The sequence below is a fragment of the Phyllostomus hastatus genome, unplaced genomic scaffold, assembly GCF_019186645.2.
Source record: "Phyllostomus hastatus isolate PE091 unplaced genomic scaffold, TTU_PhHast_1.1 phas_scaffold_385, whole genome shotgun sequence".
NCBI lineage: Eukaryota > Metazoa > Chordata > Mammalia > Chiroptera > Phyllostomidae > Phyllostomus > Phyllostomus hastatus.
The window spans coordinates 11,962,107-11,987,842 of record NW_025334026.1 but is presented as its reverse complement, the minus strand read 5'-3'; the positions used below and the strand labels follow the sequence as shown (position 1 = coordinate 11,987,842).

The 25,736-nt window shown below is 37.4% G+C and overlaps 1 protein-coding gene across 9 annotated transcripts in view; it reads left to right on the top strand.

Annotated features, from left to right (window-relative positions):
* The window catches only part of LOC123806256 (general transcription factor II-I), a 113,939-nt gene that overhangs the window by 70,858 nt on the left and 17,345 nt on the right, over window positions 1-25,736 (top strand). For all 9 annotated transcript variants that reach the window (XM_045819281.1, XM_045819284.1, XM_045819283.1 and 6 more), the window contains 9 exons: window positions 3,162-3,345; window positions 8,932-8,990; window positions 10,168-10,239; window positions 15,274-15,457; window positions 16,466-16,524; window positions 19,723-19,794; window positions 20,822-21,005; window positions 21,959-22,017; window positions 22,370-22,444. In XM_045819281.1, the coding sequence (XP_045675237.1) occupies window positions 3,162-3,345; window positions 8,932-8,990; window positions 10,168-10,239; window positions 15,274-15,457; window positions 16,466-16,524; window positions 19,723-19,794; window positions 20,822-21,005; window positions 21,959-22,017; window positions 22,370-22,444 (948 nt within the window). The remainder of the gene's footprint in view (window positions 1-3,161; window positions 3,346-8,931; window positions 8,991-10,167; window positions 10,240-15,273; window positions 15,458-16,465; window positions 16,525-19,722; window positions 19,795-20,821; window positions 21,006-21,958; window positions 22,018-22,369; window positions 22,445-25,736) is intronic.

Below are 25,736 nucleotides of genomic sequence, written 5' to 3'. Positions count from 1 at the left end.
CAGGAATGTACCCTGGCTGGGAATCGAACCTGGGACACTTGGGTTCTCAGCCCGTCCTCAATCCACTGAGGTACGCCAGCCAAGGCTGAAGATTACTTTCTTAAATAATAGTGTATCTTAATCTGTTATGTTAAATTTAGTATTCATGTAGATGTCCTTATTTTGTTTATGTTGATATGTAACTTACTTTAAATTAATCAGAAGTTAGTTTTGTTTTACTATTCTGTACTCTATGTAGTAATAAAAGAAACAAGGAGTTTGTCATCATCTGATGGTATATATCAAATGCTCACCTTAAAAATAGTGACAGCCACAACAGGTATAGCTCAGTGGGTTGAGCATTGTCCGGCAACCAAAAGGCTGTGGGTTCAATTCCCAGTCGGGGCACATGCCTAGGTTGGGAGTTCATCCCCTGTCCAGGCACAGAGACTTGTGACCCCCCAGTCTGGATGTGTACAATCCCCTGTCTGGGTGCATACAAAGGCAACCGATTTGTGCTTCTTTCACACCAATGTTTCTCCCTCTCCCTTCCTCTTTCTTTCTAAAAAAGCAAATGAGCCCTGGTGTGTCTCAGTGGATTGAGTGCTGGCCTGGGAACCAAAGGGTCGCTGGTCCAGTTCCCTGTTGGGGTACATGTCTGGGTTGTGGACCAGGTCGCCAGCCGGGGGCATGAGAGGCAGCCACACACTGATGTTTTTCTCCTTCCCTTCCCCTCTCTCTAAACATAAATAAATACATCTTTAAAAACTAAAAGATAAAAAAATAAAAAAGCAAATGAAAATGTCCTCATGTTAGGATGAAATGATAATAAGAAAAATAAATTAAAAATAATTATTATTTTCAAATACATGTTTTGTCGTGGTTTTTGTTGTTATTGGAGGATTCTTTGCTATCAACTGTAAGTAAAATCGTATAATATTGTGACTTAACTTAGAAATCTAATTTCTGTGGTCCTATTCTATATGACTAAATTTTTCTAAGTATTTAAACAATAAACCACATTGGCATTATTTACTTTAATGAACTTGAAATTAACATTTCTCTATTTATCGTGAATTAGAATTTGAGTAAATTTAATAATGAATTAAATAACGTATTTGTTAAAATTCTGAGCGTTTTTTTTATAAGGTTCTCTTAGTATTTATCTCCCTTTTCTTATTTATTTATTCATTCATTCATTCATTCATTTTAGAGAGAAAGGAAGGAAAAGGAGAAAGAGAGAGAGAAACATCAATTGGTTGCTTCTGCACATCCCCAGCTGGGGACTTGGCCCACAACCCAGGCATGTGCCCTGACTGGGGATCCATCTGAGGACCTTTCAGATTGTCCTCAATCCACGGAGCCACACCCTCTGGGGTTTATCTCACTTCTCCGTGGTCAGAGTGTTTTGCCAGTAATTTTAATTGGTCCACTTCAAAACAAATACTGGCCCTGACTGGTGTGGGTCAGTTGGTTCAGCATAGTACTGCAAAGTGAGAGGCCACTGGTTCAGTTCCTGGTACAAGCCTGGGTGGTCGGGGGCACGTGAGTAGCAACCAATGGCTGTTTCTCTCCCTCTTTGTTTTTCTCCCTTCCCCTTTCTCTAAAAATAAATAAATGAAATGTAAAAAAAAAAAAAAGGGTGAAAACTGAAAACATGTTCTACACAGGAAGCAGTATAACATGGTGATTGCCTTAGGGGAAGCTATTTGCATTGTTCAATGTGAATATGATTTTCAGGAGTAGCATATTAACAAAGATATTAAATATGTAATATGGTAGATTTGAAACTTTAGTACAGATATTAATATGTAGCAAATAGAGTTTTATGTAAAATACCAGCAAAAGAAAATTGAGCTGTTGTCATGGTAATTTCTGAGGGAGGAGAGGTGGAGTGGAATCCACAGGAGTCATGTTTGCTTGGGGCCTTTTGGGCAGGGTCAGGAGCATCTCCGCTGTTCTTTCAGCTACTAGAAAGCATTGTAGGCAACGGTGCTGTGTGAATTAAATGAGACGGAAGCCTTTGAAAGAAGAGTGAAATGTGTATGGTATGTGTCTGTAGTCATAGAAAACTTGGCATTGTTTTACCTAGTGACAAAAGGCTTACCTGTGGAAATTTTAATATGAACTATAAATGTGCCTGTATTATGCATGAACATACTAATACTTCTTAATTCCTTTTTATCACGAAAATTTCCAAACACAAATGAAAGTGAAGAATAAAGGCCCTCTAAATATTCATCACTCTAGTTCAACAGCCTTTAACATTTTACAGGATTTTCTTTTTCTCTTTTGTCCCATCTATCTCTTTTTCATGTAAGAATGTTTTAAAATTCCAGGGTCCCAAATATCATATCATTTCATCTCTCAAAAGTCTGTTTCAAAGAGGGAGTTGAGTGAGAGGAAGGCATTGTCTTAATCTCAGTTCTCTTCTCACACATAAAAACATATTTAATACTCAGTGATACTTAAATGTCTCCTATTCAGAAAAATTGACCCTTTATAGCTTAATAAAATGAAGATCTACTTATTATAGTCCGTTCTTTTTTAATTTAAGTATAGTTAGCATACATTATTATGTTAGTTTCAGGTGTATGGCATAATGCTTTGTTGACATTTATGTATTATATAAAGTGACTATCGCCATGATCAGTCTATTATCTGTCTGTCACCATACAAAGTTAGTATGATATTATTGAGTATATTTGATTCTTAACATTCCCCATGCTTTTCATTTTTGAAGCTCTTGTATTATTTTCCCCTTGGGTAAATAAATCTAGCAGAATTTTTAATTAAATATTCTGTTTCTGTTTTTTTTTTAATTTTTTTACACTCATGTTTTAAATGTTTCAAAAATACTCCTCTTTCATTCCATATTGTATTCATTACCTGAGATTAACTGACATGTTCTTCTGGGTTCATTTTTGGTTCAGATTTTAATAGAGAGTCTGACTATATCTACATTACTGTACAACATACTTTAGTTAATTGCAGATCCAGTTACATAGTCATCATTGGTATTCTTTTCCTTTTAGTTCTTCTGTACTATTTTCTGATTGAACTATAATAAGCAGAAGTAAATACAAAGTTCTATAAAAGTTACAGAGCAATAAATAGTCAACTGTTTTGTGCTTAATCCTTGTCATTTAATGGTTTTTCTCTTTCTCTTGTCATCCCTAAAGCTCAAGCTATAAAAGCCAAAGGTCCTGTGACGATCCCATACCCTCTTTTCCAGTCACATGTTGAAGATCTTTATGTAGAAGGACTTCCAGAAGGGATTCCTTTTAGAAGGCCGTCTACTTACGGAATTCCTCGCCTTGAGAGGATATTACTTGCAAAGGAAAGGATTCGTTTTGTGATTAAGAAGTAAGACTTCCTGGACTTTTATCTTTGTTCATGATTAGTGAGTTTTTTAAAATATTATTGACAGATATTCAGTCAGTAGGGCTAAATTTAAATTAAGTTTGAATTATTATATATTGTTTTAATTTCCATGTGTCGGGGTGTCTGTGTCAGTTATGACGGAGTTGGCTTTTGGAACATGAACACCTGTTACACCTAATTGCATACAACTGTCTTTTTCTTTAATAATTTCCTCCTAAATATACTAAAAAAAGTAGTAGTATAGTATTACTGTCTTGTTTTTAGGTCTCAATTTTTACAGCATATATGGAGATATATGTAACTTGTAAGATTGAAAATGAATGAAACAATACAAGCCCTGGCTTGCATGGCACAGTGGATTGAGCGCCATCTGTGGACTGAAAGGTCACTGGGTTCAGTTCCCAGTCAGGGCATATTCCTGGATTTCGAGATCCAGGTCCCCAGTTGGAGGCCTGTTAGAGGCAACCACAGGTCCATGTTTCTCTCCCTCTCTTTCTCCTTCCCTTTCCTTCTCTAAAAATAAATAAATAAAATCTGTAAATTTAAATCTATTTAAAAATAAATGAGGTAATACAAGTAAGAATGAGGAAGAACTAAGATAGTAGAATGCTCTAAATTGTTTAGCATTGACATAAAGGCTGTGACAAGGGTTATTTTTTTTTTTTAATAATTTAAAACATTTTATTTATTTATTTTTAGAGAGTGGGGGCAGGGAGGGTGAAAGAGAGAAACCTCTGTTTCCTCTCATTTACCCAAATGGGGGACTGAACGCACAGCCCACCTATGTGTCTTAAAGGAATCAAACTAGTGACCCTTTTTTTAAAATGACAGTGCCCAACTCCCTGAACCATACCAGTCAGGGCACAAGGAGCTTTTTTAAAAAAAATAAGTGCAGTGCCGGCTGGTATGGCTCAGTGGATTGAGTGCCGGCCTGCGAACCAAAGGGTCATGGGTTCTATTCCCAGTCAGGGCACATGCCTGGGTTGCGGGCCAGATCCCCAGTGGGGGGCGGTGCATGAGAGGCAACCAGACATTTATGTTTCTCTCCCTCTGTTTTTCTTTCTCCTTCCCCTCTGTCTGAAAATAAATAAATAAAAATTAAAAAACAAAAAAACAAAAAACCCTTGCAGTTCTGGCTGTGTAGCTTAGTGGATTGAGTGTGGGCTCCGAACCAATGGGTTACAGGTTCTATTCCCAGTCAGTGCACATGCCTGGGTTGCAGGCCAGGTCCCCAGTGGGGGCCACGTGAGAGGCAACCACACACTGATGTTTCTCTCTCTCTCTCTTTCTCTCTCCCTTCCCCTCTCTCCAAATAAAGAAAAAGAAAAAGAAAAAGAAAATTTTTTTTTAAAGATTATAATTTTTTAAAGTGTAGAATTGGATTTGGATGTATAAATGTTTCCATTTTAAAATGACAGCCACATCAAACATTTTTGTATTTTGTATTCTTTTATATTCTATTGAGATTACAGTAAAAGTTTTAAAAAACTAAGGGCATTTATCAACGGATTTCTGCAGTGCAAATACATGTACACTTCCCTTTACATCCATGAAACAAGTACTAGATATAGTTGTAAATGGAAACAATTAGAGAATACTTTTCTAGGAAATGATGAAATGTAATTGCTAAACTAAAATTTTCGATGAAATTGGGTTACAAGGGTTGTTAGTCTTGTAGATTGTAAAGAAGGTTCTGTCTGTGAGACACAAGAAAGAATATACTGAGTCATCTGGTGCCATTGGACTTGAAGTGAAAAGAGAGGGAAAATATAAAAAATGAGCCATCTCATAAAATTTCAGTGCCCTAAGGATAAGGGGAAAAAATCATTTGGGTCTAGAGAGTAAACTAGGTCATCCATAAAGAATGAAACCACACTGATGAAAAACCTACTTTAAGCAGGAAAGGATGTTGTACCGCTAATTAAGCAATTCTTTCCAAGTTCTAAGTCAAGCGATTTCAATCTGAAATTCCAGCGTAGCCAGCCAAACAAGTATAGAAAGCAAATAGAAAATTTTCAGCCTTGAACGGGAAAGACAGCAGTTCTGCAGAGGTAACAAAAACCCTTATTCAAATTAGCTTAGTACAGGGAGTTGCTTATCTCATGTAGCAAGGAGATCAGAGATAGGGTGATTGAAACTTGTGACATTTGGGGCTTTGCTCCTCCTCTTCTAGATTCTTCCTTTTTAAAAAATATTTTATTTATTTGTTTTTAGAGAGAGGAGAAGGGAGGGAGAATGAGGAGAGAAACATAGATGGGTTGCCTCTCACAACCCGACCCAGACATGTGCCTGGAGTGGCAGTTGAACCAGCGACCTTTCAGTTCACAGACTGGCGCTCAGTCCAGTGTGCCACACCCGCCAGGGCTTTCCTTCCTTGCTGTGATAGTTTCCTGAGGCTGGTCTTGAACTAGATGCAGTAGTCTAGGCCTCACAGCTAGATATGTCTCTGCAGGAGAGACAGTAGCCACCTATGTTTCTTTGAGAGCAAGGACACCTTGGGATGTGGCCTTAATTCTCTGGTTAGAATTGTGTCAAGTGCTTATTCCTGAAGCAGGCACAGGCATGGGAAAGATAGTGTCTTGATGGGTTTAGATCAAGCAGTACTCACCCCTACCCCCCAGGGAGTGGGTATGGGTTTACATCTCCTGAAAGGCATGGCTTTCACTTTAAGTTCTTCCATTTTGAATGAGTCTCTGAACCATGATCATATTATAACTGATTTTTTAAAAGCTTTCTGACATATCTTTTAGCTATTAACAATAACATGAATAACATTAGTAGGACAATAGTCATATCATTTGCAAAAGCTTCTGCTGCATTTCTCTAATAATGCTCTGGTACTGCTGAGTAAATGGGGAAGGTAACGACCACCTTGATGAATAGGAACAATCAAGCAAGCTCACCTGTCTGTATTGGTATTAAATAAAGAAATGTGTCTTTTTAAAAGATTTAGCTAAAGAGGAAAAGGGCCTGAGACATGCCTTAAATGATAGGTGAGCTATTCTCCACAGGGAGGAACTTGTTGCTAATAGATATTTTTCTTTCCAATAAATTATAGTTTAAGATTTATTAGTTTCTTAAAAAACGGAGCAAAATGGCTTGTTCTAAAACCCTCATCCTAGTCAAGAGCCATAAACAAGACCCCCCTCCCTACACATTGATACATTAAGTGTATTGTTTTAAGAATTCTTTTGTACTGTTACTTTATTAAATTATTTTTTTAACTTGACAGAAATTTGAAGTGGATTTTTAATAAGAAAATAAAGAAAATTTATAAATGAATTTATAGGTTTTGATTGTGTTTGCTAATCTTGTCAAACCATATAAAACTGTGTTTGGAAGTTTAAATGTTTATGCAAGCTTATCATAAGGTACTTGATGCTAGCATATTGAGCTTGAAGTCCTTTCAGTACACTCATTTATGGGAAACCATCTTCCACATTTGGAAAGGACTTTGTAAAGCCTTATGTCCTTTGTAAAGCACATAAACTATGTTGTTTATTTAGAAGGGTAATTCTATAGAGTTTAGCAAATGTTTTATTTCACTTACTAATATCAAATATTGTGTATATTATTGACTTAATCCTGTGTTAGTTTTCATCATTTTTGGGATTACTGTTAATATAGGTATGGTTATACCTGTTTTTGTCATCTCTTCCTCCATCTCCACCCCCAATTACTTTAGGCCATTACAACAAAATAGAGCGATATAGGATATGGAAGTTAAGATTGCAAAACTTATGTGATCTAAAAATTATGTTTTATGAGCTGTTTATTAGGGAAAATTCTCAAAAGCAAGCATATTGTCGTATTGTAGTATTGAAATGTATTTGCAAATTGTAGTATTGTAGTATTGTAGTATTGAAATGTATTTAGGATTTTTATAACCAATTTTTATGGTCTGTCCAGAAAGTATCGTATCATGTAATATGAAAAATAGAGGCATTTATTGAAGAAGATAGAAGAAACATTGTACATAGGGCAATGCTGCCTCAGTCCCCTTCAAAGTTAGCACCTTGGGACCTCACACAGTTCTCCCAGCATCTCTTCCACTGTGTAAACACTGCAAAGAAAACCTTTGTTGGAATTGCCATCAACTGCCCCTTCATATTTTCCTGAATCTCATTGATGATCTGAAATCATTTCCCTTTCAAAGGTGATTTTAGTTTTGGGAAAAGCCAGAAGTCACAGGGCACCAAATGTGTGCTGTAGGGGGTTCTGAATCACCTGGGCGATTTGAAGTTTCACCAAAAAACTCTTCATGAGATGTGATGCATGAGCAAGTGCATTGTGGTGATGAAGCTACCAATCACCAGTTTCCCATAGCTGCTGCCAATTATGTTTGCATCTCTCACTGACGAAGAACACTGAGATAATAGTAGTACTGTTTGGTCCGGAGGGACATACTCCTGATGGACAACACATTTCCAAGTTTTACAAAAGGGGGTTAACATGGTCTTGATCTTTCTGCAACTTTGCGGTGCCTTCTTCAGTGTGGAGAACCAGGTGACTTCCATTGGGACATTTCCAGATCTTAACTGTAGACCCATGATTCATCTCCAATTATGAGCCTCTTGAGGAAATCTGGTTCATTGGTAGTAGTTCGAATCAAGTTGTTAGCAACTGCGGTAAGATGTTCCTTTTGCTTGGTAGCAAAAGCCGTGGAACGAATTTCACCATGACATGTTTTATGCCAAGATCCTGCATCAAAATCTCAGACACAGTAGTTTTAGGAATCCCCAGATCAGCTTCTAGTTCTTGCACTTTCAGTCGTCGATCTTTGTTGATTGCAGCCCCCATACACATTCAACATTCTCAAGTGTTCTACTTATTGCAGGCGTTCCAGAACGTGGGTCACTTTCAACAGATCCTTGAACATCTTTGAAACGTTTGTGCCACACTTTTATTTGTGCTGCACTCACTGAATTGTCTTCAAAAGCCTTCTGAATCATCTGAATAGTTTCCACGGAGGAACGTTCAACCTTAATATAAAATTTGATAATGCAGATTTGCTCTGCTCGCTCAATCATTTTAAATGTGAGGGCCACACAGTACACATGCTCACTGAGCAGCATCTACTGCCCCCACTGACTTATACAGTGAAGTCATCATTATTCACAATGTGCATTCTAGTCCACTCTCCTTGGCTGCCAGTTTTATATTGATACCATGTGAATTGTTCTAATTACATTAATAATGGCTGGACTTTTCCTGGACAGACTTCGTGGATATGTTGCAGTAAGGTAATCTTAAATGACGTGTAAAATTAAAGGACCTCATTTAAAATTTTAGTAATTTGTCCTTTGGTTTTATAAAATGCCTTTGGTTTGCGTAATTTTTCTTTGAGGATGTAGGCTCTATGAAGCACCTTATGAAACGATGTGCAATTACCATTTAGCTTTATTATTCTGAGGAAATCTCAAGAAATTAGGATTTAATTGTACTCAGGACTCCAGATTGTCTCTTCTTTTTAAACTGGTCTTGACTGAATATTAAATAAGTACTAGTAGTTACTATTTTTGCTCAGTATTACTTTGTGAATATTTAGTACTTTTTCTCACCTTGCAGACATGAACTTCTGAATTCAACACGTGAAGACTTACAGCTTGATAAACCAGCTTCAGGAGGTAGGTCTCCAGTCTTGTAGTCAAATCAGAGCATTTTGTGTAGGAGATACACGATGTCAAAACATTGTCCAGTACTCTCTAGAAGAATAAACTCATTTTTAAGTTTAATAACCCATTGCAAATAAGTGCAAGTCTGCATCATATTTTTGGATAGACTAAAGAAGCATGTCTGGTGGACTTTTTTTTTCCCCCTAATCCTCACTCAAGGATGTGTTTATTGCTTAGAAAGAGAGAAGCATTGATGTGGGAGGGAAACATCAATCAGTTGCCTCCTATACTAGCCCCAACTGGAGATCAAACCCACAACGTAGGTAGGTGCCCTGACCAGACATCAAACCCGCAGACTTTTGGTGTACCGGACAATGCTCCAACCACCTGAGATACCCCGAGAAGACATATCTGTTCTACTTTTGAAATGCAAATGTTATCTGGCATAAAGTATTCAATAATTTATTGCCCAAGTGTACATTAGTAAATTGAATAATCATTCATTGTTATACCCAGATGATAAAAAAGATACACTGCTTAAAGCATATAGCCAATGGTATCATCATTTGTTTGTTAGATGTGTTTTGAAGGAAATACAGTTATGATGTGTTCTCTTGCTTGCTGTTGCTCTGGAGTGGAGTGGGGGTGCATATATAAAACAGAGTTTGAGCCCTGGCCAGATAGCTCATTTGGTTAGTGCATCATCCTCATACACCAAGGTTACAGGTTCAGTTCCTGGTCAGGGCACATAATGAACCAACCAGTGAACATATAAATAAGTGAACAACAAATTGATATTTCTCAAATCAATAGATAAAAATTAAAAAATACAGAATTTGCATCACTTAAGAGTTTGTAATGGAATGATTACTAGTAGTCTTAAATGTCTACATTTAAATTTATCATTGCAAAAAACTCCTGCCAGCTGTTCTTGAGTAAACTGAATTGTGATGTTTCCTACCTTTAATTATGACTCTTGAGAGTACCTATGTAGAATTACTCTTCAGTTATAAATTTCCATTTTGTCCATGTTTTATTTTTTCTTTTTCTATTCAGTGTCAGCACCGTTTTAACAAACATTCTGAAATCTTAGAAATAATTTTAGAACAGAAAAATACTGCTTATTTTAAAATTATAATACATTAATGCCATTAAATTGAGGAAATTTTTATATTTGTTATTCTTACAGTAAAGGAAGAATGGTATGCCAGAATCACTAAATTACGAAAGATGGTCGATCAGCTTTTCTGCAAAAAATTTGGTAAGTCTAATTTTTCATCAACTAAAGTATGATATAGAATAATTTTCCTAAATTTTGCTTTATGAAATACAATGAATATGACTCAGTTTCAGTTTTCCAGTTTTCTTCTGTTGTTTTCAGATACATGTTTATTATGAAAAGTTTTAAACCTGTATAAAAGAGAATAGTGTAACAAACCCCCAGATACTCTTTTTGTGTAATATATTTTAATACAGTATAGTTTAAGTTTATTCAGCATAGGGCATGCCACGGTTTTCAAATCATTTTGTCTTGGGATCTTTTAACAGTGTTTAGTTGCTTCTCCGGAATAAAGGAGACCTTCAGTGGCTGTGTATCACTGGAGTGCTGTATAGTACACCGGTGGCTGTCTGAAAATGTCACAGGACCACACTACAGTGGTTATCTTGTTTGTTGTGCTTGCTGTGCTTGCATTCCTAAACACTGAAAATATTTAGACTTTGTTTATCATAGCAACGTGTTTGGCAAAAATCACTTTCTTCCCTGCTTTATCCTTCTTAGCAGCATTCAGTGGAATTGTTCTTCATCTTATTTTTCTTTTTTAAAACTAATATAATGGGACAATTTCAAACTTTTTTGACTCTTAGTTTTTTCCTGTCTATTGGTTATCATTTTCATTCCTTTTTTTTTTTTAAGGTTTTATTTATTTATTTATTTATTTATTTATTTATTTATTTATTTATTTATTTTTAAAGAGAGGGGAAGAAACAGCAGTGTGTGGTTGCTTCTTGTGCACCCCCTACTTGGGACCTGACCCGCATCCCAGGCATGTACCCTGACTGGGAATTGAACTGGTGAGCCTTTGGTTCACAGGTTGGCACTCAATCCACTGAGCCATACCAGCCGGGACTCATTTTCATTCTTTTGATGGCACCTCCGTTTTGCTCACTCTTTAAATTTTGGGAGTGGTTCTCTATAGCTCAGTCCTGAGCCCTTCTGTTTTTCTTGTTATACTTTTTCCACAAGTAATCACACTTCATCTTGTATCTTTAAATTAATATATTGTCTGTATCCTGATGGCTTTCAAATTTAAGTCTCTAGTCCTAAAAACTTCCCTTACCACTAGACCTTTATATTCACCCACCTATGTGATACCTCTTCCGACTTCCCATGTTCTAAGTAGAGACCTTGATTCTCCCCACTGCAACGTGTTTGTTCCCCAGTCTTCCCAGTGGCACCTCACTCCACCCAGTTGTCCTAGCCAAATCCCCTAGGAGCTATTTATTCTTTATTTTTTATTTTCACAAGGCCTTCTGCTGACTCTATGTTTAAAACATACCTCAAATTCATACCGTTTTCTCCCTCACTGCTGTCTGTCACTGTAGTCAAAGCCAGTGCCACAAAGCAGCCAGATTTTAATCACATTAAAAACATAAAATGGTGCATGTCACTTCCCTGTTTGGTACTCATTGGCTTTTCTTTGTACTTGGAATAAACTCCACAGTCCCTGATCATGGCCATCCTGCCTTTCTTCTAATGTCACCTCATTCCCTATCCCACTTGCTCACTTCACACCAGCTATAAAGACCATCTACTTGTTCTCTGCTTTTTTCTCATACCTTTTTTGGAACTGTTGCACTTTTAGAGTTCTTATTTCTGGAATGCCCTTACCTCAGGTCTTTTTGTGCCTCTCCTTTTTATTTATGTCTCAATGTAAATGTGGCCACGCTGGAGAGGTCTTCATTGAGTACCCATCTAACATAAACTGCCATGCACACTATAACTCCTCACCTTTTTATCTTCCTCAAAATTCTAATGGTTGTCTATTTCTTTTCATTCTTTTTTTTTCCAGATTTTATTTATTTTAGAAAGAGGAGAAGGGAGGGGGAAAGAGAGGGAGAGAAACATCAATGTGTGGTTGCCTCCCACATGACCCCCACTGGGGGACCTGGCCTGCAACCCAGGCATGTACCCTGACTGGGAATCAAACTAGCGACCCCTTGGCTCACATCGTGCACTCAATCCACTGAGCTACACCAGCCAGGGCTTCCTCAGTCTCTTAACACAATAGATGTGACCACCCTAACTGATCTTGTCTGTCTGGTTTACTGCTAGAGCCCTGCTTGGTGCTTGGTCAGGTGCAGTGTCTTCTGAAGTTCTCGGAAATCACTGGGCCTTTCTGTCACATGGTATACGTTGTACCTCATTCAGTTTAACACTGACAGGACCAAAGTACAAAAGTGCCACAGCTATCATGGGCATGGAAAGTCTCTCGAGTGAGGATTCTTGTTTGTCCTATGGTTTCCAAGAGGAATGCTTGGCATTGGGTCTTAAAGTCTCAGTAAATCAGTTTTTAGGTGCAGCTCAAGTGGCAGCTACAAACTGAGGTCACTAATGTGTGGTGTTTGCAGAATCCATGTACTTACCTTATGGCTTATTGTATTCCCTGAGAATTTAACATATCAGGGAAGAAATTAGAATTTTAAGATTTTAATCTGTCAAAATCAGCTAATTGACAGTAAACAAAAAATCTTCACCACTTTAAAAGTAACTATTTCCAAGGAATTTAGTAAAATAAATCAGATGAAGAACATTGTTTATCATTAGAGATGCTACCATAGTGTCATTGTAATTCATGAGTAGGTGACATTTGATAATGAGTATCTGCATGAACAGTCTTAAACTTTGCCCTCACATTTTAGTTCTGGAAATGAGCCTGGTAAAAGAAGCAGCCAAGCCTAATGGCATCATTGCTTCTTGCCAAGCAAGCTTACTTTTATGCCATGGAAGGAAGAGGAGTCGATGAGTTCGCCTAGTTGGAGTATGGTCTGTAAGCACATACCTAGTTATGGGGCGTGTTCGATTCTTGGTTGGGCCTGTGCAGGGGGCAACAGTCTGTGCTTCTCTCTCACATCAGTGTTCCTCTTTTTCCCTAAAACCATTGGAAATAAAAAGGTTCTTGGGTAAGGATTAAATAAGTAACTAAATAGTTTAAAAAAGAAAGAAAAAGTGGCCAGGGGAAAAGTATTTTGGCATTGTATCAGAGATAAGAAAATAGGTAAGAGTTTATGTATTATCACGTCACAAACAACAAAAGCCTGGCTCTTTTTTGTTGGTAGTAATGGCCTTAACTGGGTCCAGGAGTCTAACGACTTTAGAGAGTGAGAAGGAAGCAAAAATGTTGCTTTCTTTAAATTAAGTCTCCTGGAAGAGGAAGACAAAATCTTAGATTCTCTGTAACTGTCAAACACAAACAGTTTTACGGTAAGTTCTCACTACAGCAGCAGCGTAACCAGTCATTCAGCACCTGTGAACACCTGTGTGTCAGGTGCTGCTAGCCCATCCGAGCAAAAGACAGTAGCCTCCCCCAGGAATCATTTATTAATAAATTAGGGAAAGATGCACATAGTAAGGCAACAATTAAATATTTGTTACATAAGGTGTTAAGTAGCCTGGGGAAAAAATGAAGAACAAGGGGACCCAGGGAGACAGGGTGACTGTTATCTTATAGAGAGGAGACCTCATTGATGAATCACCAATGCAGTGGACTATCCCCATTTTCTGAAACTTTTCCTCTTTCTCAACTCTAACAGCTGTTTTTTTGTTATTTAATAGAAAGTTTCTTAGAATTATGATGATATTCTTTTCTTGTTATATTGAACTGTAATTAATACTACTCCAAGATGGGTGTGTAAAAGCCTTTCCATATCAAAGAGATCCTGTATTTGAGCCCTTCAGATTTGGTCTAATGAAATAAAGGAAGAAAATCAGACAGAAGGCCTTTACATTTGAGAAGAAAGTCAATCTAAGAATCAAAGAAATGCAAATTAATTCTTCAGGGAGGCACTGATAAACCAACAGATTGTAGCATATTTAAATGTACCATGCAGAATATAAGGGAAGCTTATATATACTGATACTGTATAAATTGTTTGACTCTCTTATTTATTCACTTTAAAGATTTTGTTTATTTATTTTTAGAGAGAAGGAAAGGGAGGGAGAAAGAGAAGGAGAGAAACTTCACTTGGTTGCCTCTCTCACACCCCCAACTGGGGACGTGGTCTGCAACTTAGGCATGTGCCCTGACTGGGAATTGAACCCAGCACCCTTTCGCTTTGTGGGATGCTTAACCCACTGAACCACACTGGTCAGGCTGTTTGACTCTTTTATTAAAACTACATTTGAATGTGGTTTCAGAGCTGGGATCAGGATTTTCACTTTTACATCTTAAAATTTCAGTTCTACACCTGTTCAACAGAAAAATATACCCAATTTTAAATTCAGTGGCCATTAAGATTTTTCCACATTTGTTCATCTTTACCTCTTTGGGGTGTTGTATCGTTTTCCTTATTTAGTGTGCATCCCTGACAGTGTGGACATTCTCGTATGAACAAGCACCGTGTCATTTACTATCATACCACACAGGATTAGCTGTGTCTTTGTATCCACTCTCATCCAGCCCTTCACTGAGTTTCCTCATTCATCCAGAAAGTACCTTGGGAGAGTTTGTTTTTTTGAATGTAGATCTAAATAAGGTTTATATACTAACTTTGGTTGATATGTCTCTGTTCGTATAAACCAGTCTCTGCTTACTATTTTTATTTCCCATTCCATAAATTCTTTGCAGAGGGTTATTTCCTTATAAAATGGCACATTCATGATGTTTAAAGGGTAAAGAATATTAATCTCACAGTTGCAGGAGCTAATAAAAGGATTTTTACAGTCAAAACATTAAGTAACGAAAATCTCTCTTCGGATATTTGAAAACGTAGTATTTAAGTTACGTTCTTTATTGTGTCATAATTTTCTTTTGATAATCTTTCAAAGATATTGAAAAAAGTTTTATGAGGTCTTAGCGTTATTAAGATGGTCTTAGAATCAGGAAACATTAAATCCATCATAAGTCACCCTTGATCAGGGGCCATTTGCTGCATTGAGTCTGTTTTAGTACTTGTTGTATGTGTTTTCAGAGTGTACTTGACTTTTTAAAAAGTTGGCATGTACATTGCTTTGGATTATACTAAAATTTGATTTCAGGAGAAACTTAATCTCCTGAATTGCTTTTCTTTTGTAAAGCTGAAGCCTTGGGGAGCACTGAAGCCAAGGCTGTGCCTTACCAGAAATTTGAGGCACATCCTAATGATCTCTACGTTGAAGGACTACCAGAGAACATTCCTTTTAGAAGTCCCTCATGGTATGGAATTCCAAGGCTGGAAAAAATCATTCAAGTGGGCAATCGAATTAAGTTTGTTATTAAAAGGTAAGATTATAATCTACAGAAACAAATTTAATGCTGTCTGTAAGAAAAGATTGATTTCATGAAAATGGGCCTTTTGTTCCCCTCTCTGGTATTCAGAATTAAGGTTTTACATTTAGATTCATTTACTGAGCAAATGTTTATTTAGTATCAGGTACCAGATACACAAAATTGTTTTTGGAAGGCTTATTACAGAGATAAATGCAATAAAGCGTTACTAAGCACTTTGGGGGAGGAGGCGAGGGGTAGCATGTAGATTGGTCAGTTGTAATAGAGATTGGAGAAAAGGTGTTTCAGATAAAGGAAATAATATAAGTAGGGGCAGGGAGGTGTCAAACGTACTTTAATGTTTACTTGACTATACCAGTCTATGTAGAATGAGCGAGATGCCTTGTGGGCATGGCATGGTAGATTTCACGGTAGCCAAGTGGAGGGAAGGCCTTAGGTCTTATACGATCAGTAGATTATTAAATAATTTGGATTTGCATTTTAGAAATGCTATTTTGGCCTCAGTTTGAAGGACAGCAGAGTGGGCAGTTCAGGAGCAGGGAGGGAGTATGAACAGAAGGCCTGTCTTTACTGCAGAATGATGGTGGTGGGGGTAGACTCTGATACTTGGGCTTACTCTTTGGGGATTGTGCATTTGTGTATGTTTGTTGGACTAATTGTAGAAAGGAGTGGCAACTTTAGGATGGCACAGCTAGATAGTTCTAGTTGTATTGTGGTATACTTCATCTGAGGTTTAGAAAGAAGGTTGAACTGGTTGGGGGGAACATAACAGTTTTGTACATTTAAGCTTAAAATGCCTTTGAGGACACAAAGGTGGTCCCATGTGCATCTATTAAAATTGCTGTTTTCTAAATAATCTGTAGTCACCAGAATGATATTTTCCACTGCACAAGAAGGCAGAATGAACCATTTTGAAAATCATTAGCACTGCAGAGGTGGTTGGGGAAAGCCTTTAAGGCATTCTTAAATGCTCTGTTACTAATACCAAGTGAATTTTTACAGACCAGAACTTCTGACTCACAGTACTACTGAAGTTACTCAGCCAAGAACGAATACACCAGGTAAAATAATTGTGAATTCCTTTTTAAAAAACGTATTAGATAAGTTTTTTTAACATTATAAAAATATTTTATTTGTTTTCAGAGAAGAGGAGGGAGAAAGAGAGGGAGAAAAGCATCAATGTGTGGTTGCCTTTCACGCACCCTCTACTGGGGACCTGGCCTGCCACCCAGGCATGTGCCCTGACTGGGAATCGAACTGGAGACCCTTTGGTTTACAGGCACATTGATGCTTCTCTCCCGCTCTTTCTCCCTTCCTTCCTTCTCTGTCTAAAAATAAATAAATAAAATCTTAAAAAAAAACAAACACATTTTAAGTGATGAAATTCCTCTTCTTTCCCAGAAATACCTTTTGAGGAAGCTCAATAGCATGTCTTTGATGTATCAGTATGAACATAAGCAGTTTTGGAAAAGTTGAGCTTTGACTTTAGACCAGTGGTGTTCAGTAAGAATAAAAGGTGTGTCACGAATGCAAGCTACAGATATCATTTTAAGTTTTCTATACCCAAATCTATGTTCCAACATGTAATTATATGAAAAAAAGATTAAGAAATTTGCATTTTATTTTATATGTTTATATTTTATTTGAAGTGCCCATATGTATTTTACACTCTGTCTCATTTGAACTAGTCACGTTTCAAGTGCTCAGTCCCAAATGTGGCTGATGTATCAGACCATTCAGACCCTGTGGGTGTAGATCTGAATCTTTATTCACATAGACCCTGTTGTCTAAATGACAAACACTGTAATTCCAGCAGCTTCACTGATGTCCCTGCCCAGTAAAAAGAACCATGAAGCCTCAGTCTCAGTTGTGTTAATGGTTTTATATTCTTTATTTGAACCATAAATGTACTTTTATTTCTTTGACATCTTTTTGTTTACCATTATTGCTTAATGTCAGAAAAGTGACTGCAACTTTTACAACCTTGGGGACTTCTGTTGCTAAGAACCAGTGGTTATTTCTGAATTCATGCAGCTTATCATTCTTGTAAATGCTAAGGTGGGGTTATTTGTACTAAAATACTGATCCTTCAGCTCGGAGTGTACCTGAGGTAACTGGTAAAGGTCAACCAATATGCCAAATGGATTGCATAATTTTGTTTTATCATGGCGTGAGAAGTGATTGAGAGTACTGAACTAGGGAAGAAAAATTATCTTGTGCCAGGAATTCAGCAGGGGAGGAGGTATAATCAGTGTTTAATAATGAAGTTGATCATCAAAGTCAGCACAGCGGCCTCCTCAGCATGCTTATGATTTAGGCAAAGAAACAAAGTATTGGTGATGAATTGAAGATTAGAGACGACATAGACTTCCCTTGGTAATAAGAGAAGTAATGTAATACTCCCAAAGGTAGAGCTTTAATATGAATAAGGAAGAATATGATGAAAGTCTGTGTATGAACTTCATTTCTCAAGACCTCAAATTCAAGGCCACGATTAATGTGATTGATCACATTAGGGGCCAACTGCTTTTATTAGGGGCAGTTGTAATACAGATAGCAAGTGGAAAATGTTAAACATGTGTCATTGAAAGGATGTACAGGAACCATGGATGTTACTCCAAGGATTGAGCCGTGTCATTTTCAGTAGTACTTTATCTGCCGTCTTCTAGTATAGAGGATTTAAAGCCTATTATCAAAAGAAGAATCCTGATTCTCTAACATTCTCGAGTCATTGATGTTTGGCCTCCTGTTATTCATAGATTTTGGAAATAATTAATGGTTATCACTCTTCATTCCAACAAAACCTTAACTTGCTCTGCCAGTGAACCAGGCATTGGCATTTTGCTGGGCCAACTCAAGTCATAAGCTACGTGACAGAAGGATTTTCTTAGTCACTATTGTCATCAGCAATGTCTTTTTAATCCTTGGCATGGCCTGGAATTAGGTAACAGTTGTATGCTTAAATACACTGTGGGTACACTTTATCTTCAATCTGGTAAAAGATGTATGTCAGCTGTGAGAAAATTGTCTCACTAGACAAGTAATTGAGCTTCTAGCCAAGTAATTGTGCTTTGAATGCGAAGAATGGGGAGGTGTTACTTGGCTCTTGTGAGGAGTAGTTCAGAGATTGTTTTTATTTGAGTGGCAAATACCAGAGAAGGAAGTGAAGGATGCAGCAGAAGGGGGGGGCGACTGAGCAACAAATTAACAGAAGCTTTTTGCTGTGGGAAAGGAGAGGTTAGGCATCTTTATGGTAATAATTCAGATTTGATTTTTACCAAAGTTACTCTGGTTGAATGGTTGAGTTACCATGTTAAACCCTTGAGATGCTAGTATAGTAAAAGTAAAAGAAATGTTAAAAGATTTTCTGAGGCCACCAACTTTAGCAATATTTGCAGAACTTCCCCAACATCTTCCACTGCCTTTGTCAGCAAACAGTGGTAACTTTCACATTTAATGTGATTCTTGTACTGTCTGCTTTTTCTTGTGTTCTCTCCACCTCCTTTCCTTACCCAGTGCCCCTAGTCATCCCTCCATTGTCCCCCGAATCCATCTTCTTCATCAACTGTGCTAAATATGCCCTGATTATCTGTCCTAGTAAGTGGCATCCTAAATGTCTTTTATAATGGCTTATTTTTTTATCCATTTTTACATTACATTTAAAAAGGAACGGTTGTCTTACAAATAAGGGATAAGGAAATAAACTGGGTTGTAGATACGTGTAGTTTTGAGTGACAACTCTCTAACCTCTTTAACGTTTATTTCTACAATTTATTTCCATTTCTTTACCCTTTATTTCTTGCTGTGATTAGTGAAGTTTTGCTTTGTGTGGATTTCTAGGCACATACCTGTTCAATAAAACAAGGAATGCCAGTATAGAAAGTGAAGCTGTTGTGGTTGAACCTGGTATAGGAGGCCTGGAGCCTTGCACAGCTGGCCTTCTAGTCCCCACGGGATTCTCTGATGTGACTCCAAGGAGGAGTGTTTGAGAACCACTCATTTAGAGCACTCCTGTGAACAAGTTCTTTATTTACAGTGTGAACTTAAATTTGAATTCTATTTCCCTCAGTTCTTCTGATATTTGACAAGTATAGGAAATAATTCTCTTCCTTAAGACCCAAAGCTTTTAATCTTTAACAAACTAGAATTAAGAGCATCACTGGATTATACCCTAAAACTAATACAAAAACAGCTTCCAGTTTAATTTGTGTCAGAACCAGTAAGGAGCACTGTTAATTAGATTTATTTCTTCCTTCTAGTCAAAGAAGATTGGAATGTCAGAATTACTAAGCTACGAAAGCAAGTGGAAGAGATTTTTAATTTGAAATTTGGTAAGTAAAACTCAGTGATTATGTTATAATTTAAAAACAAATGAAAGGCAGTGTTCTGAATGAATTATAGCAGTTCAGGACTTAAAGAAGGATGGTCCCAGAAGCTGAGTTTTAGTTTATTTCTGCTACTAAATTCACTACTTAACCCAAAAGTTACTTTATTTCTCTTGGATTCACTTTTCTCATATGTCAAAATGGGAGAGAAGGGAGGAGGTGGGATAAATTTCAGTTCCACTGTCTGTGCTTTAAATCTGGCTGACATTGAATGGCAAATAGGTTTCACCCTTTGTTTCAACCTAGATTTGTTGACAGCAGTTTCCTGGAGTGCTGTCTTGAGGATTCTGAGGAGGCTCAGCAAGAGTGTTTCAGTTTATTGGGTGTGTCTGTCACGGAAAAGGAAGGAAGGAGTGAGAGTGATAGCAGTATTCCAATGGGAAGTCCATCCAGTCATTTTATTACTTGGTATTGATGATTTTGTCCTAGATCAGGAATCTGCCTCTGATCTGTAACTTAGGTTCTGCTTAGATGCATCATATGCAGCATATTTTTTTAAACAGCAAACTTGCACCTAGTTGACAACACAAAGGCTGGGTACATACATGTCATTTCAGTGTGGGATGGCTATAGTTCATTTCTGCCCAGAGCACAGAAATAATTTTGACTAATAATATAAACTGTCCTTTTGATTTGAAGTGTTAAAATGTTCATTCTAAAAGTACTTATTTTTTAGCCTTGTTCTTCAGTTTTGCACAATGTACTGAGCAAATGCTTTCATATTAAATAGATATTAATAGATTGTAGGGAACTTTTGCATAACACATTTGATAATATCCAGATGTTAACTGAATTGTGGTGAACGTTGTGCAATATGTACAAAGACTATATTGTTATACTGTATACCTGAAACTAATATAATGTTATATGTTGAATACACCTCAATAAAAAGATAAGTAAAAATTGCTGTCAGACAAAAATTAAAAAGTGTAAAATTTTACCTTCTGTAAGTTACATTTTTTTACAATTTCAGCTCAAGCTCTTGGACTCACAGAGGCAGTAAAAGTACCATACCCTGTGTTTGAATCAAATCCTGAGTTCCTTTATGTAGAAGGTTTGCCAGAGGGAATTCCCTTTCGAAGCCCTACCTGGTTTGGAATTCCACGACTTGAAAGGATTGTCCGTGGCAGTAATAAAATCAAGTTTGTTGTTAAAAAGTAAGTTCTTTTTGCCATTGTAGTCATCTTTGGAATTAAAATAATAGAATTTTATTTTTATTTAAATTATTTTCTAGCCGTATGTGACAGCTAAAGCTTTGGCATTCATGATGGAAAAGCATGTCTCTGAGCTATAATCCTGGACTTTTCTATTACCTTTGCAGCTCCTTTCACTTGTACTTGATTTTTCGTCATTAGTACAAGGAGAATTAGAACACCTGCCTCACAGTGGCGGTGTTCAAGTTGGTTAGAGACACTATGTCTCCTAGTGTTCCTAAATAGTTGAATGGAAGATGAAAATGCTGGCCCTGGCTGGTGTAGCTCAGTGGATTGAGCGCGGATTGGGAACCAAAGTGTCCCAGGTTCGATTCCCAGCCAGGGTACATTCCTGGGTTGCAGGCCATAACCCTCAGCAACCGCACATGTTTCTCTCCCTCTCCCTCTCTCTCCCTCCCTCCCTCTCTCTCTCTCTCTCTCTCTCTCTCTCTCTCTCTCTCTCTCTCTCTCCCTCTCCCTCTCTCTCTCTCCCTCTCTCTCTCTCTCTCTCTCTCTCTCTCTCTCTCTCTCTCTCTCTCTCTCTCTCTCTCTCCCTTCCCTCTCTGAAAATAAATAAATAAAATCTTTAAAAAAAAAAAAGAAAGAAAATGCTGATTAAACTTATGGACAACTGAATTTCTTTATTTACATGTCTCCAGAATTTCAGTAGCTGAAAAAACTATAGAGTTAATTTGTATTTCCATGAAAGAAGTTATTTGCTCTTCCTAAAATTATGTAGCAAATAGTTGTGGGAAAGAAAAGTGAGTTTTTTGGTCCAGAAATATAAGCATTATTGCTGCATTACAGAATGATCCTAGGATCTCCTTTATATAAAACATTGGTCATGATCATTTTTACTGGCTGTGAAGACCAATATTACACTGGTTACTGTAATGCTTCTTGGTTTTTTTCTCTAGACCTGAACTGGTTATTTCCTACTTGCCTCCTGGAATGGCTAGTAAAATAAACACTAAAGGTAAGAGATTGTATATGCTCTTTTTTATATACTTCAGTGCATTAAAACATTATTTTTCAACATTAACCAAATCACACTGAATCATTGGCCAATATTTTTAAGTCATTTACTTAATGGACCTTTTATTTTTTTCACACATTCATTGAAAATTTCATGTTTGCAATCCTCCTTCATTCATGTTTCCACAACTTTGTTGAGAGTCATGTGGAGGATTACACAACCAGTTTAATTCTTCAGGTTTCTTTGAAAAGAGCCAAACTGTATGAATTTTAATACTCTGTTCTTATAAAGCATCCCCTTCTGTTTTTTTTCCATTATAATATGCAAAGGTAATTGTGTGCTCACTTTATAGCCTTGCAGTCCCCAAAAAGACCACGAAGCCCTGGGAGTAATTCAAAAGTTCCGGAAATTGAGGTCACTGTGGAAGGTGAGGCCCCTGTGGCATGCTTCTGTGGATTTTCCAGTTTGCTCATTTCATCTGTTGATTTTTCAGATTACTGTGTGTTTTTATGCAGATGAGTTTTTACAAAAACTCGTTTAGATGTGAATAGGTGACCTGATTAAAGCTAAGTTCCTGAATGTTTCTGATTGACATTTTCAAAACAGTTACCATGATGTTCATTGAGAGTATATTGTAAACTGCTTCCAAGAAAATCCTTGAAATCCTTTTTTATCCTATTAAAATAGTAAGGATGCAAATGGGAAGGTGAGGGATTTTTTCTGATCTCCTTTTTTCCGTATACTTTTCAGGAAAGAAAGTTTAGGGATGGTTTAAACAGCAGTACCTTGTATTAAACTAGTTCCTTTTACTTCCTTATCTCCATTTCCACTGGGTCTGTGGGAGTCTTATCTTTTTAGGATCACAGTATTAAAGTACTTCGTACAATATTAAAGACAATCCTCAGCCTACTCTTACGTGTGCACATTTCCTTCTGTCTCTTCATTGACTCAGAAGAAAAGGAAAGCTTCATTAAGATAGTTCTTTGTTGTCACATAACCTCAAGTTTTGTACTGAGTTTTCATGTTGATACTAAGTGGCGCCTTAGTCCATCCTATTCAAAAATCCTTGTGCAGTTTATGGATATCATATGCCAGTTTAATCATTTCTGTTAAAAATTGCCAAGAATTAAATTTAAATGTACTCAATCCTTTCCTCCTTTTGAAAAGATCAGAGGGAGATTTCTGTTACACAAGTTTTCCCATGCTTTCCTGGAGGAACTCAAATACCAAGTATGGATAATAACTTGCTTATGGTGTTAGTTTTAGTAGAAAGACACAGATGGTGAGGAACTAGATAAACCTGGGACTGAAACCATATAGATTTTAACAATATGAACAATGTGATATTGCATAAGATGGTGATGGGAGCTTCATAGAAAAGATTACATTTAAATTAGGCTTTGCTGGAAGAGTAGAATATCTTCAGGCAGAAACTCAGGAATGCCATTCTCTAGAGAGCATAGCATGAGCAAAGGTATGATTAAGTATAGTAATACAACCTGATGACAAATAATCTCATATTTTAGGGAGCATAGTTTTGTGTTTTGTTCTGATTGTACTTGTTATCCTAGGAACTTTTAAGGTATCAATGCCAGAAGCGTCCTGGAACCAGTTGATTCTAGGGCCATAATAGTTGTCCTCTTGAAATGATTGGTCCATGCTATCTTCTTTTGATAGATTGATGAGTAGAGACATAGGAGTAATGGCCCAGAAGTGTCACTAGGTTTTGAGATTAGAGGTCACAAAGAGAGTGAAGGTCAGAAGGAAAGATGGGGTGGAATAACACATGCTTAAATTAAGAGGTAGGAAAGGACCCTGGCTGGTGTGGCTCAGTGGTTTGAGCACCAGCCTGCAAACCAAAAGGTCACTGGTTTGGTTCCCAGTCAGGACACATGCCTGGGTTGCGGGCCAGGTCCCCAGTAGGGGGCACTCGAGAGGCAACCACACATTGATGTTTCTTTCCCTCTCTTTCTCCCTCCCTTCCCCTCTCTCTAAAAATAAAACCTTTTTTTAAAAAAAGAGATAGAGCCCTGGCTGGCGTAGCTCAGTAGATTGAGTGCCTGCTGCGAACCAAAGTATCACAGGTTCAATTCCCAGCCAGGACACATGTCACATGTCTGGGTTGCAGGCCATGGACCCCAGCAACCGCACATTGATGTCTCTCTCCCTCTCTCTCTTTCTCTCTTTCTCTCTTTCTCTCTCTCTCTCTCTCTCTCTCTCTCTCTCTCCCTCTCTCTCTTCCTCTCTCCCTCCCTCCCCTCTCTAAAAATAAATAAATCAATCTTTTAAAAAAGAGAGATAGAAAAGATATTGCACAACATATAATATATTCTGTGATAGGAGTAAAGATGGCATAAGAAAACAGCATGTACCTCAGAAAAGGAGTGACTGCTGTCAAAGAACCCTGGTAGAGTTACAAACTATCTTATTTTGAAACATTGTGGACATTAAGCAACACATAAGACCTTCTATACGCCAATGACAACATGCAGTAAAAGTCAATACAACTTCTAAACTTTTTCCTTTTGACTAGTATAAAGTTACATTGCATACACACTGGATCCTGATCTCCAAAAAATTAATCTGTGAATGTTTCAAACAGCCATTTAATACACGCCATTTTTATAGGCACTGTTTGTAGATTGTTAGAATTAGCACATTTCCCAAAAATAGATTAATTCATAAATGTCAGTTCACACGCAAGGGAACTTCTGAAAGTTCCTCTTACATTTTTAAACTTTATCCATTGCACCTGTTTAAAGTAAAGCTTATTACCGAGTAAACTTGTTTATCAATTTGATGTTAGGAAACTAGAGAAGTGAAGATCGAATGTAATGAGTTAAAATAATTAGTCCTATAGAAGTAAGGTTATAATTTAGGATTGTATTCTATTATAACCAATAGTGATTTTACCAATAGGAAGATGCCTGCTTTTCTCACACACAGAAAATTCTGATGGTAGGTCTCCTTCAGTAGTTCAAAAACAGTTTGGCTTCGCTATTTCCTGTAGGCCACAGGTGGCAAACACAAGGCCCATGGGCTGAATCCAGCCCTCCACTGTGTTTTATCTGTCCTGGCACCTTGTTTCTATACAGTGGCAGCACCAAGCTCTTGCTCAACTGTTAAGGAGCAGTTACATTTATACAGTCCTAAAATGACATTCGGCCCTTTGAAGACAACCGCAAGGCTGATGTGGCCCCCAGTGAACGTGAGTTTGACACCCCTGCCGTAGGCAGGGTACATCAATGGTACAGGATGACTGACCCATAGAGCTTCAGTGATCGTGTTTGCGTTTGTGGCAAGACAGAGAGAGGCAGTGTATCCTCAGTCATGCCTGCAACCGTTGTCAGGGAAAGCAGGGCACTTTTCTAGAATACCCTAGCAGATTTTCACTTGAGTATTTTGGGTGACCAAGAATTTTAAAAAGAATTTAAAATACAATAAAGTGCAGTACTGAGACCAGTGTGTTTGGATTTGAATTGTAGGCACATAACTAAAATCTCTGTGTTTTAGTTAGTATATTTGTAAAATGGGGACAAAAATAGTACTTAACTCATGCTGTTTTTAAACTGATATATAATTCTCACATAAAGTTCACCATTTTAAAATACACAGTTGAGTAGTTTTTAGTATATTCATAAGGTTGTGCAACAACAGTAGTAATTCCAGAACATTTTTATCACCTGGGGGGGGAAATATACCAGTTGTAGTCACACCCC